The 16256-nt window shown below is 39.4% G+C and overlaps 1 protein-coding gene across 1 annotated transcript in view; it reads right to left on the bottom strand.

The window, feature by feature from the left end:
- LOC121323764 (ras-GEF domain-containing family member 1C-like) overlaps positions 1 to 16256 on the bottom strand; it is a 68453-nt gene that overhangs the window by 6471 nt on the left and 45726 nt on the right. The window contains exons 7-13 of the mRNA XM_041264967.1: positions 14478 to 14573; positions 12972 to 13074; positions 12346 to 12425; positions 8058 to 8153; positions 6736 to 6831; positions 1982 to 2105; positions 126 to 198 (exon numbers count right to left, since the gene is read on the bottom strand). Of these exons, the coding sequence (XP_041120901.1) occupies positions 126 to 198; positions 1982 to 2105; positions 6736 to 6831; positions 8058 to 8153; positions 12346 to 12425; positions 12972 to 13074; positions 14478 to 14573 (668 nt within the window). The remainder of the gene's footprint in view (positions 1 to 125; positions 199 to 1981; positions 2106 to 6735; positions 6832 to 8057; positions 8154 to 12345; positions 12426 to 12971; positions 13075 to 14477; positions 14574 to 16256) is intronic.

The raw sequence follows: 16256 nt of genomic DNA, 5'->3' as shown, positions 1-16256 counted from the left end.
AAGCCTCACCTCTATCTGCCACCACACTTTACTGAGCAGGAAAGGGGAGGAGAAAATGTTCCCATCTGGGTTCAAGACTGCAGGGTGAATATTCAAAAACTAAAATCGGTTTCAGTTTGTCTTACCTAAGTGATTTCCACCTGTCCTTTTCTATCTGGTTTTCTGGGCTTTCACTTTCATAGGATGCCAAGTAAAGACCTAATAGAAAGGAAGGGAAACGTTATTAGAGTCAGCTAGCAATCAGAACTACATATACCAAAATAATATATGTGTCTCAGGTACGTATTTAATATGATCCACATTAAAATGGATAGATACTACATTACAACATTTCTGTGACATCACTATTTTAATTGATTGATTCTACAATTCTAACTAAAAGTGGGCGTGGGGCAGCTATATCGTTGATTTATGAATCCACAGTCTGTGCTACAAATGCAAAGAAAACAACAAAACCACAGTCAGAACAATTCAACAAACACGTGAAAACCATTTTATTATGCAACAATCATTTCAACAATGAGTAGATTGTAGTATTACACATTTTTTAACCCTAACACTTAGAAAAGGTTGTGCGATTTCAGTTTTGCATTTCATATTAAGAAAAGTAATACAATTCATTAATGTAATGCAAAAAAAAGTTTTCATAATTACAAATTCACTTCCACATAAACATCCCCCTTCTCTTGTATTTCACATTTCTGTTGGACAGGTTCAGGGACAACAGCAATTTCATCATCACTTACTAAATCTCCATCAATCACACAGACTCAGCTTTTGCATTTCTTTCACTTAACCATTGTTCAAACAAACTTATATCCTGCTTACATTTTGCCGAGTACTTCTTGAAAGCCAATGGCTGGCAATGATATTTAGGACTTCATCTGTTTTAGGTTTGGCAAAACGATCAATAGCTTTACTTTGCTTAACGGCGCTCAGTGGATTATTTGTACCGATTCATGCTTAGTCGTTGTTTATCCCTGTGACAGACTGTGGAGTGTGTGGGGTGCACTACCGCTTGAGGCAGTACTGAGTTTCTAGAAAGTTCTATTTTCTGTTTATTATCTTTCACAAAATCGTCATAATTCCACAGGCTTTTTCTAGTCACATTTTTCTTTATACATTCCTTTCTATTTTAATAACGCAAAGTTCCTTTAAAGATCGTACTTGCTTTACATAAATCACCAAAATAATTCCATTAATAAAATCCTCCCCTCATACTGGCATTTGGTTTGGTTAAAGAGTCTTAAACTTAAGACAGACGCTAACCAAGGAGCTAAAATTAAACAAAAGAAGCCAGTCCTGTTTGAAACTCACTGTCCTCTGTGAAGATGGGAGCAGTGTGCAGGTAATGGAGGATGTGTCAGTCTTGTTTGAAACTCACCGTCCTCTGTGAAGATGGGGGCAGTGTGCAGGTAATGAAGGATGTGTGAGTCCTGTTTGAAACTCACCGTCCTCTGTGAAGATGGGGGCAGTGTGCAGGTAATGAAGGATGTGTGAGTCCTGTTTGAAACTCACCGTCCCCTGTGAAGATGGGGGCAGTGTGCAGGTAATAAAGGATGTGTAAGTCCTGTTTGAAACTCACTATCCTCTGTGAAGATGGGGGCAGTGTGCAGGTAATGGAGGATGTGTCAGTCTTGTTTGAAACTCACCGTCCTCTGTGAAGATGGGGGCAGTGTGCAGGTAATGGAGGATGTGTGAGTCCTGTTTGAAACTCATTGTCCTCTGTGAAGATGGGGGCAGTGTGCAGGTAATGGAGGATGTGAGTCCTGTTTGAAACTCACCGTCCTCTGTGAAGATGGAGGCAGTGTGCAGGTAATGGAGGATCAGTCCTGTTTGAAACTCACCGTCCTCTGTGAAGATGGGGGCAGTGTGCAGGTAATGGAGGCTGTGTCATTCTTGTTTGAAACTCACTGTCCTCTGTGAAGATGGGGGCAGTGTGCAGGTAATGGAGGATGTGTCAGTCTTGTTTGAAACTCACCGTCCTCTGTGAAGATGGGGGCAGTGTGCAGGTAATGGAGGATGCTGCGGTCCTGCTCGAAGGGGCACTCCACTTGCTTCCAGGTCATGAACTCTCCCACCTGCTTGGCCAGCTCCAGGAATTTCTAGAAACAGAGTCCAGTGTCAGAGCACAAATAAAAGAAAGATATGCGTCTCTTGACAGCACACTGGAGTTTCAGGGGTCCACAATTAAAAAACATGCAAGTCATTTCAAATTACATTTCCTTTACATTGTTAACTGCAGCACTGTGCCATTACGAGGCAGTGTGGTCCAGCAGTTAAAGTCCAGGGGGCTTGTAACCAAAAGGTCAGCAGTTCAAATCCTCCCTCTGCTGCTGACTGACTCATTGTGTAACCCTAAGCAAGTCACTTAACCTCCTTGAGCTCTATCCTGCAAATGAGATGTTAAATCAATGTCCTATTGTAAGTGACTCTGCATATAATGCACAGTTCACAGTCTACCTCTGTAAAGTGTTTTGTGATGGTGGTCCACTATGAAAGGTGCTATATAAAAATATTATTATTATTGTCTTGTGATGTTTGCAAGCATCCTGTGATCCTGAAATAGTGTTTTTTTTTTTCATTTTTGAAAGGTCTTTGTCTTACCCTTTTTATGATGTTTAACAATTTGAATTGAAGCTTTTCTTTCATTTAAATATGTGTTTAATATTTAAATATGCTTCCTTACATAATGTAACGTTTTATTGGATTCCATAGACATCTAATTCCAAATGAAAGTATTTACACATGTGATTAGATGAAACATATACTTACTGCATCCTCATTGCCAGTATATTACAAATATACCAGTCTACAACACACTGCTGTTTTTATTGTGAAACTGCTACATCATTAATTCATGAACTATAACGTGGCCTCATCTTCAGCATGTGATGGGCCAAACTTCAATCCCGACTGAATCAACATGGCATATTCTAATCAGTGTGTGGCAATAGAAATGCTGTTTCCTGTAATGACAGTACTCAGCAATGAACACTATTTTGTTGTCTTCAGTACAGGAGTTGGACAAGCAAATTAGAAACACCTGCAGCATCTATCTCACACTTCTGTGTTATGGCCTCACTGATTAACAAAGCACCACTGACAAAGTCTATAATATAGAAAATGTATCACTCTGTTGCAAGTCAGTTTCAGTCACAGACTTTCCTGAAGATGTATGTAACAGAAGAGATCTGTACTGACTGTCTGGCGCATGAGTGGTACTGCAGGACGAGGGCAGTAACCTCATAAGGGACAACAGATTCAGGGACAACAGCAATTTCATCATCACTTAGTAAATCTCCACCAATCACACAGACTCAGCTTTTGCATTTCTTTCATTTAACCATTGTTCAAACAAACTTATAGCCCGCTTACATTTTGCCCGAGTACTTCTTGAAAGCCAATGGCTGGCAATGATATTTAGGACATCTGTTTTAGGTTTGGCAAAACAATCAATAACTTTACTTTGCCTAACGGTGCTCAGTGGATTATTTGTACCGATTCATGCTTAATCGTTGTTTATCCCTGTGACAAACTGTGGAGTGTGTGGGGTGCACTACCGAATAAAACCACTTGAGGCAGTACTGAGGTTCTAGAAAGTTCTATTTTCTGTTTATTATCTTTCACAAAATCTTCATAATTCCACAGGCTTTTTCTATTCACATTTTTCTTTATACATTCCTTCTTCTTATTTTAATAATGCAAAGTTGTTTTAAAGATCGTACTTGCTTTACATAAATCACCAAAATAATTCCATTAAAAAAATCCTCCCCTCCTACTGGTATTTGGTTTGGTTAAAGAGTCTTAAACTTAAGATAACCGCTAACCAAGGAGCTAAAATTAAACAAAAGAAGCCAGTCCTGTTTGAAACTCACCGTCCTCTGTGAAGATGGGGGCACTGTGCAGGTAATGGAGGATGTGTCAGTCCTGTTTGAAACTCACCGTCCTCAGTGAAAGATGGGGGCAGTGTGCAGGTAATGGAGGATGTGTGAATATCTGTTTTGTTTAGTGTTAGTCCGTTTTTGTTTCATCTTTTTGTTTTGGCTACCAGTGCCGTGTCCTGTGTTTTGTTTGTCTTGCAACCTTTTATTTTCTGGCTGTCTGTGCACTATTAAATGCTGAGTGAGACCATTTGCTCAGCTCCACCAAACTCCACCTCTCTTTGTTTATTTCCTGGTTCCTGTTTCTGGTCTGACGTCCCCCACTCCAGCCGTCTTTGTGACAGCGATAAACACACCTATTGGTTGTTTTGGATTATGCTATACGTTATCCAGAGGCCAGTCCCCTCCAATCTGCATTTGCTAAGTCTGTTGCCAACAAGCTTGTAAAGGTTTTCTCCCGGGTAGGAATCCCTAAGGAAATACTGACCAACCAAGGCACCAACTTTATGTCTCGGCTAGTCCGCGGAACATGTAAACTTTTGGGGATTAACCATTAGGACCTCGGTTTTTCATCCCCCGACCGATGGTCTTGTGGAGCGTTTTTATAAGACTCTCAAAAACATGTTGCGCAGATTCATTGACAGTGACATGTGCTACTGGGACAATCTGATTCCTCCCCTTCTCTTTACTATCAGAGAGGTACCCCAGGCTTCTATGGGGTTCTCATCATTTGAGCTGCTGTATGGGTGGAGACCCAGGGGTGTGCTCGATCTGGTCAGAGAGATGCAGAAGGAATACTGTCTGGTATGTGTTGGACCTGCAAAAACATCTTTAGTCTGTGGGAAAATGGGCGCATGACAATTTGCAGCAGGCTCAATGCAGACAGGGGATTCAGTGCCAGCGAGTAATAAGAAGGCACTCACTATATCCCCTTCACAGGGGATTCATCGCCAGCGGGTAATAAGAATGCACTCAATATATCCCCTTCACAGGGGATTCATTGCCAGCGGGGGATAAGAGTGCACTCAATATATCCCCTTCACAGGGGATTCATTGCCAGCGGGGGATAAGAAGTCTGTGTGTAAACTGTTTAGGTGACTGAAGTTCATGCTCATGTTTACAGCTCTTTGTAATGGGGAAGCTCTCAAGCTGCCTCAGGGCCCATAAAGCAGCATCTTAACCTCTGTATAAAAGGGTCCGATCCCACACCACAGGATTCCTCAGTGGCAATGCAGTGGTAGCACAAATGGTAGAATGCTACCACAGTTTCATCTTTAAATACACCAGTGAAGAAAAACACATTGGCAATTGTGACAGAAATACAATGAGTTCTGGTGATAAATCTTCCTCCTGACCTGTCAGAGCGCTAAAGAACGGGAGGAGAAGTATCTGGAAGGGCTGGCCTGACAGTTTGTTTTCTGGGACCGGGAAGTGGGTCAGCCTGGAAAGAAGCGAGACTCTGCTGTAAGACCGTATTGACTTGAAAGATAAACGAGGGGCAGCTGCAAGTACTAAGGCAGCTGCAACCGTTTACCTAGATATCATGCGGGATTACATATAGGGGCCAGGGTAACGCTGATCTTTTCCTTCGTTTTTGTTAACGTTTGGAGAGAGAAGGATCGAGAGAGGAGCTCTCGTTGTTAAAGAGAATTACGTGTTGTGTTTTGTTGTGTTTGTCTGTGTAATTGTCTGTGTTTTTTCACACCAGCACTACTCCAGAGCTGTCGCCAAAGGTCAGCACTGTTCGGAGCACCACTGCACACCACACTATCTGTATTTGCACTGACCACCATCACGACTGCACTCACCCAGGACTGGTGACCGTCTGTTCGTTTTGTTCGGGACTGTGCCCTGTTTATTGTTATACCCGTGCATTACACATTGTTGTGTATTGCCAGGGATTTCTTTATTTTTTGGTCACCAGACCTGGAAAATAAATAAAGCACCTTTTTCACTGGATTACCGTTGTCTGCCTGTCACTCCTGCACCGCATCACTGCTACACCTGTTCCTTTTACCAGCCACTTTGCCACAGTAATCCATTATAGTACCAGTGTGCTACTGTATCAGGACCACAGTGAAACACGTAAAGCAAATCCTTTATGCTGCCATTAGTTTGTGGAGCTACCAATGGTTCTGCTAGGGTTTCTTCAGGGTAAGACACTGGTATTTTAATGGTAATCCCCAATAGACTTTTTCAAACAGTGACCAGAAATCTTATATTTACTACGCAGTGGTAGGACACAAACCGCCATAGCATAAAATATAACTGAGTTGTACGGGGCCTTTCACATGACAAAACAACTCCAGGTTTACAACCAAAAAGACAATGAATAGCTGTAGTATTGTGAGAAAGAAGATCCCAATGACCTACATGCAAGATCAGAGGGCACAGTTGGAAATGCAGTGGACAGACTTAGGACAGAAGGAAAGAGACACTTCTTCACACAGAGACTGGCGATGGTATGGAATGGACTCCTAGTCATGATCAATCATTTACAAGGAACCGGGTGACAGCTAATTGGCTGAATGGCCGCCTCTCGCTCGTAGATTTTCTTATGCTCTTATATACAGGATGTGCACATTTTGTGATAAAGAATAGTTCTGCATGGGTTTCTTCAGGATAATACACTTGCATTATAATGACTTCAGAGATATAATCTATTCATTATGTTTCAGCAATAATGTAGACAGAGCCAGAGGGATATTTAATAAGAAAGGTGAGGATATTTATCAGAACTGTCTTGCCATTGCTGGGATAAAACACTGTTCTAGTATGTATGCTGTAGCAAATTGCTGGGATAAAACACTGTTCTAGTATGTATGCTGTAGCAAATTGCTAAAGTTCTCACCTCAAAATTGACATGCCCATTCGGCAAGCGATTTGCACAACCTTCATTCAAAAAGTAGATATCTTTAATTAACAGGCTGAAGAATGGGATCACAATCTGAAAAAGAGTAGAACAGAAAACAAAATGATTTCCAATGGCACTCTTGCTTCCAATGCTAGAAGTTTAGACTGAGATTATTAGTGGAAGGATATACTGCACTGTGCTCACTGGCAGCGGGCCATCTCTATACAGACCTCCACAATGCTTGTGCTGCAATCCAGGCATTTTAATAAACAGCAATGCTTTCGTTTCTGCGACATTGAACATTTTTTTACTGAATAAATAAAAAAACAGAATACATAAATATTTAGCTTTGTTGCATTTTGTTAAATGTTGAACATTTGCAGTTTTCTTTTCTTCCTCTACTTACAAGTATGAAATGCCAGAGATGTTTTTTGTTTTTAAGTTAATCCTGTCCTCTGTTTTACCTCTTCATGTGGTATTGTCTAAAATATATTCTTTGTTTAAATATTCTTTGTCTGACTTAGTTCTTGTTCCTCATCTTTCATTACAGCAGCAATGTCACAGCCCTTTCTCAACAAAGCAAAATATATCAAATACATGAAATGCATGGACAGAAAGCAGTAAGTAAGTGGTGGTTTGCAAATACGATATCTTGCATTTATAAAATAGTAGTAGATTAGAGCAACTTAAATAATGAATCGATTTGAAACAATCAAAGTAGGGCATGGCACATATTTAAATTAGAACACGTTAGTTGTTAAGGCAAAAAGTGAGGTAACTAAAGTTCAATGTTAGCACAAAGCTGCAAACAAAAAATAAACACAATAATGAATTATTTTAGATTGTTAATCTCCTAATAATAAAAAAAAGAATGCTAGCGTAATGTAAAAAAATAACAGCAAAAATGAAGAGCCCACAATATGGTAAGCACTCAAAATGATACGGGTGATGTCGTAAATTGTGTTCTCCTCTGTCATGTGTCCTGGAACACAGCAGGTGGATTTTGATCTCCGACTGGCTGAAAGATCCTCAGCAGTCTATAGTTTACTGTGTGCAATCAGACTGTGACCTACAGGACCAGGATGTAGCAACGATTGACTAATCTATAGTGCTGTATTTGACATATTTAAATATCCAGAATGAGAAAAAAAAAAAGAACCAAAAGATTGTCATCACAATGAAATGGACCTATGCTTCTGTCAATAATGCCAATAAGAATTTGTAAGGCCTTGGTTAACATGCCTTTAAAGAAGGGCAGAACCCCAGACACTGAATTCAGCTAGTGTGCACAGGAGTGTGTCCGATCCTTATTTGTTTACCTTCTCCCTGTTGCTGTGTGCGGTCAGGGATCGGTGAGCTGCACCTCGGAGGGCTGTCCTGTAGTTGTAGAAGTTACCTGTTGGATCCATTTGATGCTAAATGATGGGGGTAAAAAAATAAAAAATAAAAACATTGAATCTTCCCAACTGCAGCCCAGGCAGTGTTACAGAACCCCCTGCAGTGTCACTCTTGCACTTTGCGTTACCCTTGCACACCCTGTGTTTTTCATATATTACAATATATGTTTCAACATAATCTTGATTGTTTTGATATTTTAAATCAAACATCATAGGTAAATCAACTAGGGAATTACTTTTTTCAGGTTTTACTCGGGAACGTTCACCAGGAGGAGATTCTTTCTACCAAACATTGCAGTGTATCCAGCTCATGCTCCATCCTGCAGCACTGCTAGTGCTCTGATTGGAATGATTGTTGTATTGCATATTGAAATGAGTGCTTGTAGCAGGGCAGGAGCCCTGCACATGAAGAGTGGGTTTTATGTGTAGACATTGTAATTAATTTAATGAAGTACCTGATGCTCCTGGGATAGCCTGCCTGCTCTGTGTGATTGCCAGCTGTGGATAAATCAGCAGGTAGGTGTGTTCCAGCACGGTGTTGGGTATAAAGAGGTCCTGTTTGTTCATTTCGGGTCTGCTGCAAAGCCACAGCCAACGTGGTGTGCTGTGTTTTATTTTGCACTTTTTTATTTACTTTCACTTTCTGTTTCTGTTAATAAATCCTGCGCACCTGTGCCGGCGTTTCAACTTCAACCTCTGTCTTGATCTCCTGCCTGTCACTCAGCAGCAAAGGCACACACCCAGAAGCAAGACCCTGTTACTGTGCTGTATTGCAATTTGAAATGAGTGCCGCACTGCATATTGAAATTAGTTCTGTGTTGCATATTAAAGTGAGTGGTGTATTGCATATTTAAATGAGTGCTGCTCTGTATATTGAAATGAGTGTTGTATTGCATATTAAAATTGGTGCTGGACTGCATATTGAAATGAGTGCAGAACTGCATAATGGAATGAGTGGGGTATTACATATTGAAATGATTGGTGTATTGCATATTGAAATTAGTGCTCTACTGCATATTGAAATGAGTGCTGCACTGCATACTGAAATGAGTGCAGTATTGCATATTAAAATGAGTGCTGCACTGCATATTGAAATGCATGCTGTACTGCATATTGAAATGAGTGCAGAACTGCATAATGGAATGAGTGGGGTATTACATATTGAAATGATTGGTGTATTGCATATTGAAATTAGTGCTCTACTGCATATTGAAATGAGTGCTGCATTGCATACTGAAATGAGTGCAGTATTGCATATTAAAATGAGTGCTGCACTGCATATTGAAATGCATGTTGTACTGCATATTGAAATGAGTGGTGTATTGCATATTGAAATGAGTGCTGTATTACATATTAAAATTAGTGCTCCACTGCATATTGAAATTACTGCTGCACTACATACCGAAATGTGTGCTGTATTTCATATTAAAATGAGTGTTGTATTGCATACTGAAGTGACAGCTGCACTGCATATTGAAATGAGTGGTGTATTGCATATTAAATGGGGTGCTGTATTGCATACTGAAGCGAGTGCTGCACTGTGTATTAAATGAGTGCTGCACTGCATACTGAAATGCTGTATTGTGGGAACAGTAAAACAGCTTAGTTGCAGGAGGCAGTATTAGTTGGATACACTGCAGTTCTTATAAAGAGAAATGATTTTCCAGCAGACGAACAATCCAGTGTAAATGTTGAGAAATTTATTGTCTCTGTTGATTTATATCAAAAGTCTGCAATAATAATTCATAATATAACACTGAAGGACAGCACGGGACAGAGCAAAGTTAACGTAATGCATTTCTGGTATAAAAAGAGCAGGGTGTTCTGTTACATTGTAATATAGATTCTTGTACTGACTACTCTTAGAACAATCCTTACAGAAAACAGTAGATTTACATGAACCAGCATGGCTTCTCCTATTCCATATATAAAACTATAGGCATTTGTAGAAAACAACTGGTAACCTAATAGTTACATAGAGGGCTGGCACAAAGTTACATGTACACATACTACTGATATATAGTGGAACTGGAACAGAATAATTCATGGGGAATTCAATAATGCAATTAAAAAAAAGTGTTGAAGTTCATATGTGCGTACCACATGGTTAGTAGGACCAATTCTTTACACAGTGACACAATGCTGAATAATTTCCACAACTTCCATTCCATATATATATATATATATATATATATATATATATATATATATATATATATATATATATATATATATATATATATATATATATATATATATATATATACACACACACACACACACACACACACACACACACACACACACACACACACACACACACAATTGTTCACCTTTTGTTGCTCATAGCTTGGAATTAAAATGCATTAAAATAGTTTTTTTTTTTTTTCCCCCCCATTTATCTACACATCCTACCCCCCAACTTCCAAGTGAAAAAAAATATTCTAGAAATTTGTAGAAAATTAATTAAAAATAAAAACTGAAATAGCTTGGTTGGACAAGTGTCCACCCCCTTGTAATAACAATCCTAAATTAGCTTAGGTGTAACCAAAATATAAATTCAAATAAATTCAGCAGTTCCTGTAGGTTCCCTCTGCTGGTGCATTTCAAAGCAAAGACTCAACCATGAGCACCAAGGTGCTTTCAAAAGAACTTCGGGACAAAGTTGTTGAAAGGCACAGATCAGGAGATGGGTATAAAAGAATATCAAAGGCCTTGAATATCCCTTGGAGCACGGTCAAGACGATTAAGTGGAAGGTGTATGGCACCACCAAGACCCTGCCTAGATCAGGCCGTCCCTCCAAATTGGATGACCGAGCAAAAAGGAGACTGATCAGAGAGTCTACCAAGCACTCTACAAATCTGGTCTGTATGGTAGGGTGGCAAGGAGGAAGTCATTACTCAAGAAAGCCTACCTTGAATCCTGTTTGAAGTATGCAAAAAAACACTCGGAGATTCTGTAGCCATGTGGCAAAACGTTTTGTGGTCTGCCGAAACTAAAATTGAACTTTTTGGCCTAAATGCAAAGTGTTATGTTTGGTGCAAACCCAACACAACGCATCACCCAAAGAACACCATCCCTACTGTGAAGGGGATGTTTCTCATCAGCAGGGACTGGGGCACTTCTCAGGACAGAAGGGAAAATGAATGGAGCAAAGTACAGAGTCCTTGAGGAAAACCTGCTGCCCTCTGCAAGAAAGCTGAAACTGGGACGGAAGTTCATCTTTCAGCATGACAACGACCCAAACAGCCAAAGCTACACTGGAGTGGCTAAGGAACAAAAAGGTAAATGTTCTTGAGTGGCTCAGTCAAAGCCCCAACCTATATCCAATTGAAAATTTGTGGCATGACTTGGATTGCTGTCCATCAACACTCCCCATGGAACTTGACAAGAGCTTGAACAGTTTTATAAAGAACAGTGGTCAAATATTGCCAAATCTAGGTGTACAGAGTTGGTAGGGATTTATCCCAACAGACTCACAACTGTAATTGCTGCCAAAGGTGCTTCCACCAACTATTAACTCAGGGGGGGTGGGTGGAGACTTATCCAATTATGATGTTTCAGTTTTGTATTTTTAATATATCATTTTTTCTCAATACATTTTTTTCTCTTAACAGTGTTGAGTATGGTGTGTAGATAAGTGTAAAAAATCCTCAATTAAATGCATGAAACTAGGCACTGACACAACAAAATGTGAAAAAAGTTCAAGGGGCTGGAGACTTTCTATAGGCACACAAATGTTCAGAAAAAGCACATGTCATAGTAAACCTGAAATTGTATTTTAACTTGGTTAAAGGAATCTGTTTGCAGCCCATGATTTCAGCTCATGTTGCACTTGCTTGGTTATTCTTCCCAGTGACATCTTTCCTTTCAGCTGCTTCCTCTGTTGACTGCCATGCTTTCAAACTGTAATGCGACTCGACCCACAAGAATGCTGAGGTGACCCAGGTAGCGCCAACAGAACCCAACAGCGAGGCACAGAAACTGAGCTCTTCCTGTAACCTCAACTAGTTCCAGATACCATGCTTCAAACTGAATTACAGGTTTCTATAAACAGAAACATTGGAGACCTATGCAGCTAGTGGAAATTCAGAACAGGTAAGATATCTGAAATAATTTTGCAGACGTCCAGAATGTATAATTTCTATAGTCACACACTTTACATATCCTGTAAGCAGCTATAGCATCAGGAAGAGGATGTTATTTTACCTCAAGAATGAAGAATTTAGCAGTTTTCACCTTTGTCCAGGTTTTTTTCAGTCGAGATACTGGGCTCATATTCATACCAGCTGAAGGAGAGAAATGCAATAGGGGGTTTCACTCTAGATTCTACAGTATGTTGTGTTAATTTAGAAATACTAAAAGAAACTTCAATTCAATGACAAATGTTTCAACAAGTCTTTTTCACTGTCTTCACTTTGAAGATGTCAAAAACAACTTTGTTGTAATGTTTGTCATTGAATATGCTTCTTTTATATTTCTACATTCAGCAGTATTTAGTGTTAAAGAGTTATGGACCGCATTTAGGTTTAGTCTAAAAGTACTAAGACAGATGCACCAGGCCTTTCTTAGAACAGTTAGCACTAGTGTTTTGCAATGGAAACTGGTAATCTTTGGGAGAATCTCCTAATTCAGCTTACAGGGATACAATTGTTTTAAACTGCATAAAACTAATCAGAACAGAAACTGAATTACTCAAATGATTTTTCAACCTGATTTATACCATTGCAATTGCTCTTGAGCTGTTTAATGTTTTGTAACAGTAACATTACCAAACTTTGCCCCGTGACTAATATGCAGTGAACCTGGCCTGTAATGAGTGTGTGGACACTTACATATGATAGCCATGAGGGAGTTGAAGTTGCCGATATTAAAGCACTCCCGAGCCACATCGATAAAGAACTCAATCACCTGGGCTCGCTGCTTCTTCTTTGTGGGCTGTGAAGAATGTGTGAGTGTTAAATTCAAGCCATTTAAATGAGCAGTCATTGAGCATATGGATTTAATACAGTGCTTTCTTCAATGGTAGTTGGGAGCCCATTGCCTGGTGTAGGAAAGAAGTGGTTTGTTTAATCCTAACATTCACCTTGAAACTGGTTTTATTTGATGATTTTTAAACCTTCCCAGACACATTTGTACTCCTTTTATTGTAATAATTCCACAAACTTTGTGACTTTAACAAATTATTTAAAGGACTGCTAGAAATGTTTTTCTAGTTTCTTCCCGATCTGAAAATGTTCATTGTTGTTAAACTGGAAAAAACATCCAAATACTGATTGTCTTGTGCATATAAAGTCACAGACTCATCTCAATGCACTCATCAGTATCAAAGCAAAAAGACTAATATCCTGAGTGCCATAATGACAGCTATAAAAACACACAGCCCTATTATACTTCTCTAACTTGAAACATTCTTTAATCTCTTGGTTTAGGTTAGACTCCATGGGCTGGGTGGATGGATGTGTTTTTGTGGTTCTTCTGTGCATCTTGTTTTATAGAATATCTAGAATAGTATAGCATGACTTAATGAAGTGTTTCTGCAGGATGAATGGGCCATCTGTAAAGGGGGGGGGGGGGCGGCTTGAGAAAAACAAGAAGGAATGTATATTAGCATCCCTCACACAATACAAGGGACAGTCATCTCTAGCTTCAGAGACTGTCTGCTGTACTTAGAGTCAGGCTATCTACGGAGCAGATAAGACTGACTTTATATGACTCAACTCGGTCAAAACCACAGAGAGTTCCCTGCAATATATACAGGTCTGGGAGTCAGTGTTGCAGACAGTAGAGTGGGCTGAGTCTGTCTGGATCTTAGCTGGGTACAGATGCACAAGCTGGGTAAACATGCCCTGTATTTAGTATAACGGTCACTGTGTGGATTGAGGGTTGGGAAGTATGTGCAACTCTGTTCTGTCATAACCAGGCTTAAAACACACAGAATGCAGCTTGGACAACGGTTCTTTATAGCGTAAGCCAGTGACAATGAATTTAAAAAACTGCTTTACATGCAATAGACTCTCTCTAGTCTGAACCCTGATAATGCAAACTGGTTTGGACTGCTTCAGATTTGTTGAAAAGTTTAATAAATGGATGCCAAGTGGCGTTAAAGTAAATCTGTTCCTGTACCATCACACAGTACAGACATTATGGTTGAGAGGGTGCAGGCACACTACCAAACCCTACCACTAGAGGTGCTCTCACACAGCAAGACATTCACTTTAAAAGAATATTCCACCGACTTGAGCAACAAACAAAACGTTACCACGTGCACATCAGAACATGCAGTAGACAATAAATAAAATACACAACACAGCACTGTTTGTTAACATACATGTACTTACCATGCAGATTTCAGTGGCTACAAGATAGCACAGTCTGTTGAACCACTTTACATAGGCCTCAAGGTTGGTGGTCTTCTTCTGCTCACTAAAGCATGGCTGTCAAAGGAGATTAGTGAAAAGGTGAATATACCGAAAACACACAGGACTTCATTGCAACCAATACATTGTATTAGCTGTTGTATTTGCCCAAGCACACAGAACTACCGGGTTAGAAAAGGTTATTCATAAAAACCTGTTTCGAAAGAGGGGCTTCTTTTTAAACATTCCCTCATTTCAGAAAGATTATCCACACATTTTACTCTTTTCCAAACCCTACCACCTCACACACAACTGGGAGCCATGATGGACTTACTTCAATTTGAGGCAACAGTTTTTCTATTTTTGGTTGCAAAATTATGTACATGCAAATTATTTGTCAAAACACATGATCATATTCCACAATTACAGAAAATACACACAAAAACATGTACCCAGACCAGTTTTTTGTTTTCAGTCCACATGTCAGGAATATAAAATACAGTGTCAAGTAGTGTTCGAATGTCTGAAAATTAACTAGAAAACAAAAGTATAATTCATACCACATTACAATAAGTATAATTCATACCATATAACAATAAAATGACATATTTAAGAAAGGAGAGAAACAATGAAGTTATTCTGAACAGTAGTTTTATTTTATTTCTGGATTGGTTTCCTTTGCACCTTTCTGATATTGTAATTTATTGTGTTATAAGAACAAACATGGTAGTTTTTGCCATTGTATCCTTTTCAAGCAGTGTCTGTTCGAATATTTGAATAGTTGTCCCAGCATTACCCTTATAAAAGAATAAAGTATAATAAAGTATAGGTAAGCATTGTAAAAGAAGAGAGGTATGATAAAGCACATTTCAAAACATGGCAAACCAGGATAAACTACCGGTAATACACAAGGAAACCACGGAAAGCTGCAAAATTAACATTCAAATTTAATAAAGGGCAGTGTCATGTATATTGGATCAGGGATGGAAATAATAATCCTATTGCATAAAAGTTACATCCATTTCAGGTTAATATGTGCTTGATTAGTCCCAGTGTACAGTGTGCCTATAGGAAGTATTTACATATATTTGGATGTTTTCAGTTTGTTTTGTTACAACCTGAAATTTTGATGCATTTAAATGGGATTTTTTTCCCTTTGATTTACACAACCTACTCAACACTATCAATGTGTGAAAAAATGGTGTGTGTGTGAAAAAAGAAATCAATTAAAAATAAAAACCTGAAAAGTCTTCATTAGATAAGTTTTCACCCCCTTTGCTGTGACACTCCTAAATAAGCTCAGCTGCAATCAATTGCCTTCAGAATTCACAGTTAAATTTAAATGGTGTCCATCTGTGTGCAATAAAAGTGGTTCACATGATTTCAGATTTAATACACCTGTCTCTGTAAGGTCCCACAGCTGGGCAGTGCATTCAAAGCAGATACTACCATGAAGACCAAGGAGCTTTCAAAACAACTCCAGGATAAAGTTGTGGAAAGGCACAGATCAGGGGAGGGGTATAAAAAGTTTCAAAGACATCGATTACCCCTTGGAGCACAGTCAAGTTGATCATTAAGAAGTGGAAGGTATACCACCCAGAATCTGTTCAAAGCAGGCCATCCTCCCAAACTGAGCAGCTGGGTAAGAAGGGCATTGGTCAGAGAAGCCACCAAGACGACAACCCTGAAAGACCTACAGCGTTCCATGGCTGAGATGGGAGAAACTACCCATGTGTCAACAGTAGCTGAGGTACTCCACAG

Source organism: Polyodon spathula, chromosome 12, assembly GCF_017654505.1.
Source record: "Polyodon spathula isolate WHYD16114869_AA chromosome 12, ASM1765450v1, whole genome shotgun sequence".
Taxonomy (NCBI): Eukaryota; Metazoa; Chordata; class Actinopteri; order Acipenseriformes; family Polyodontidae; genus Polyodon; species Polyodon spathula.
The sequence above is the reverse complement of the archived record's forward strand: the minus strand, read 5'-3'. Positions and strand labels throughout refer to the sequence as shown.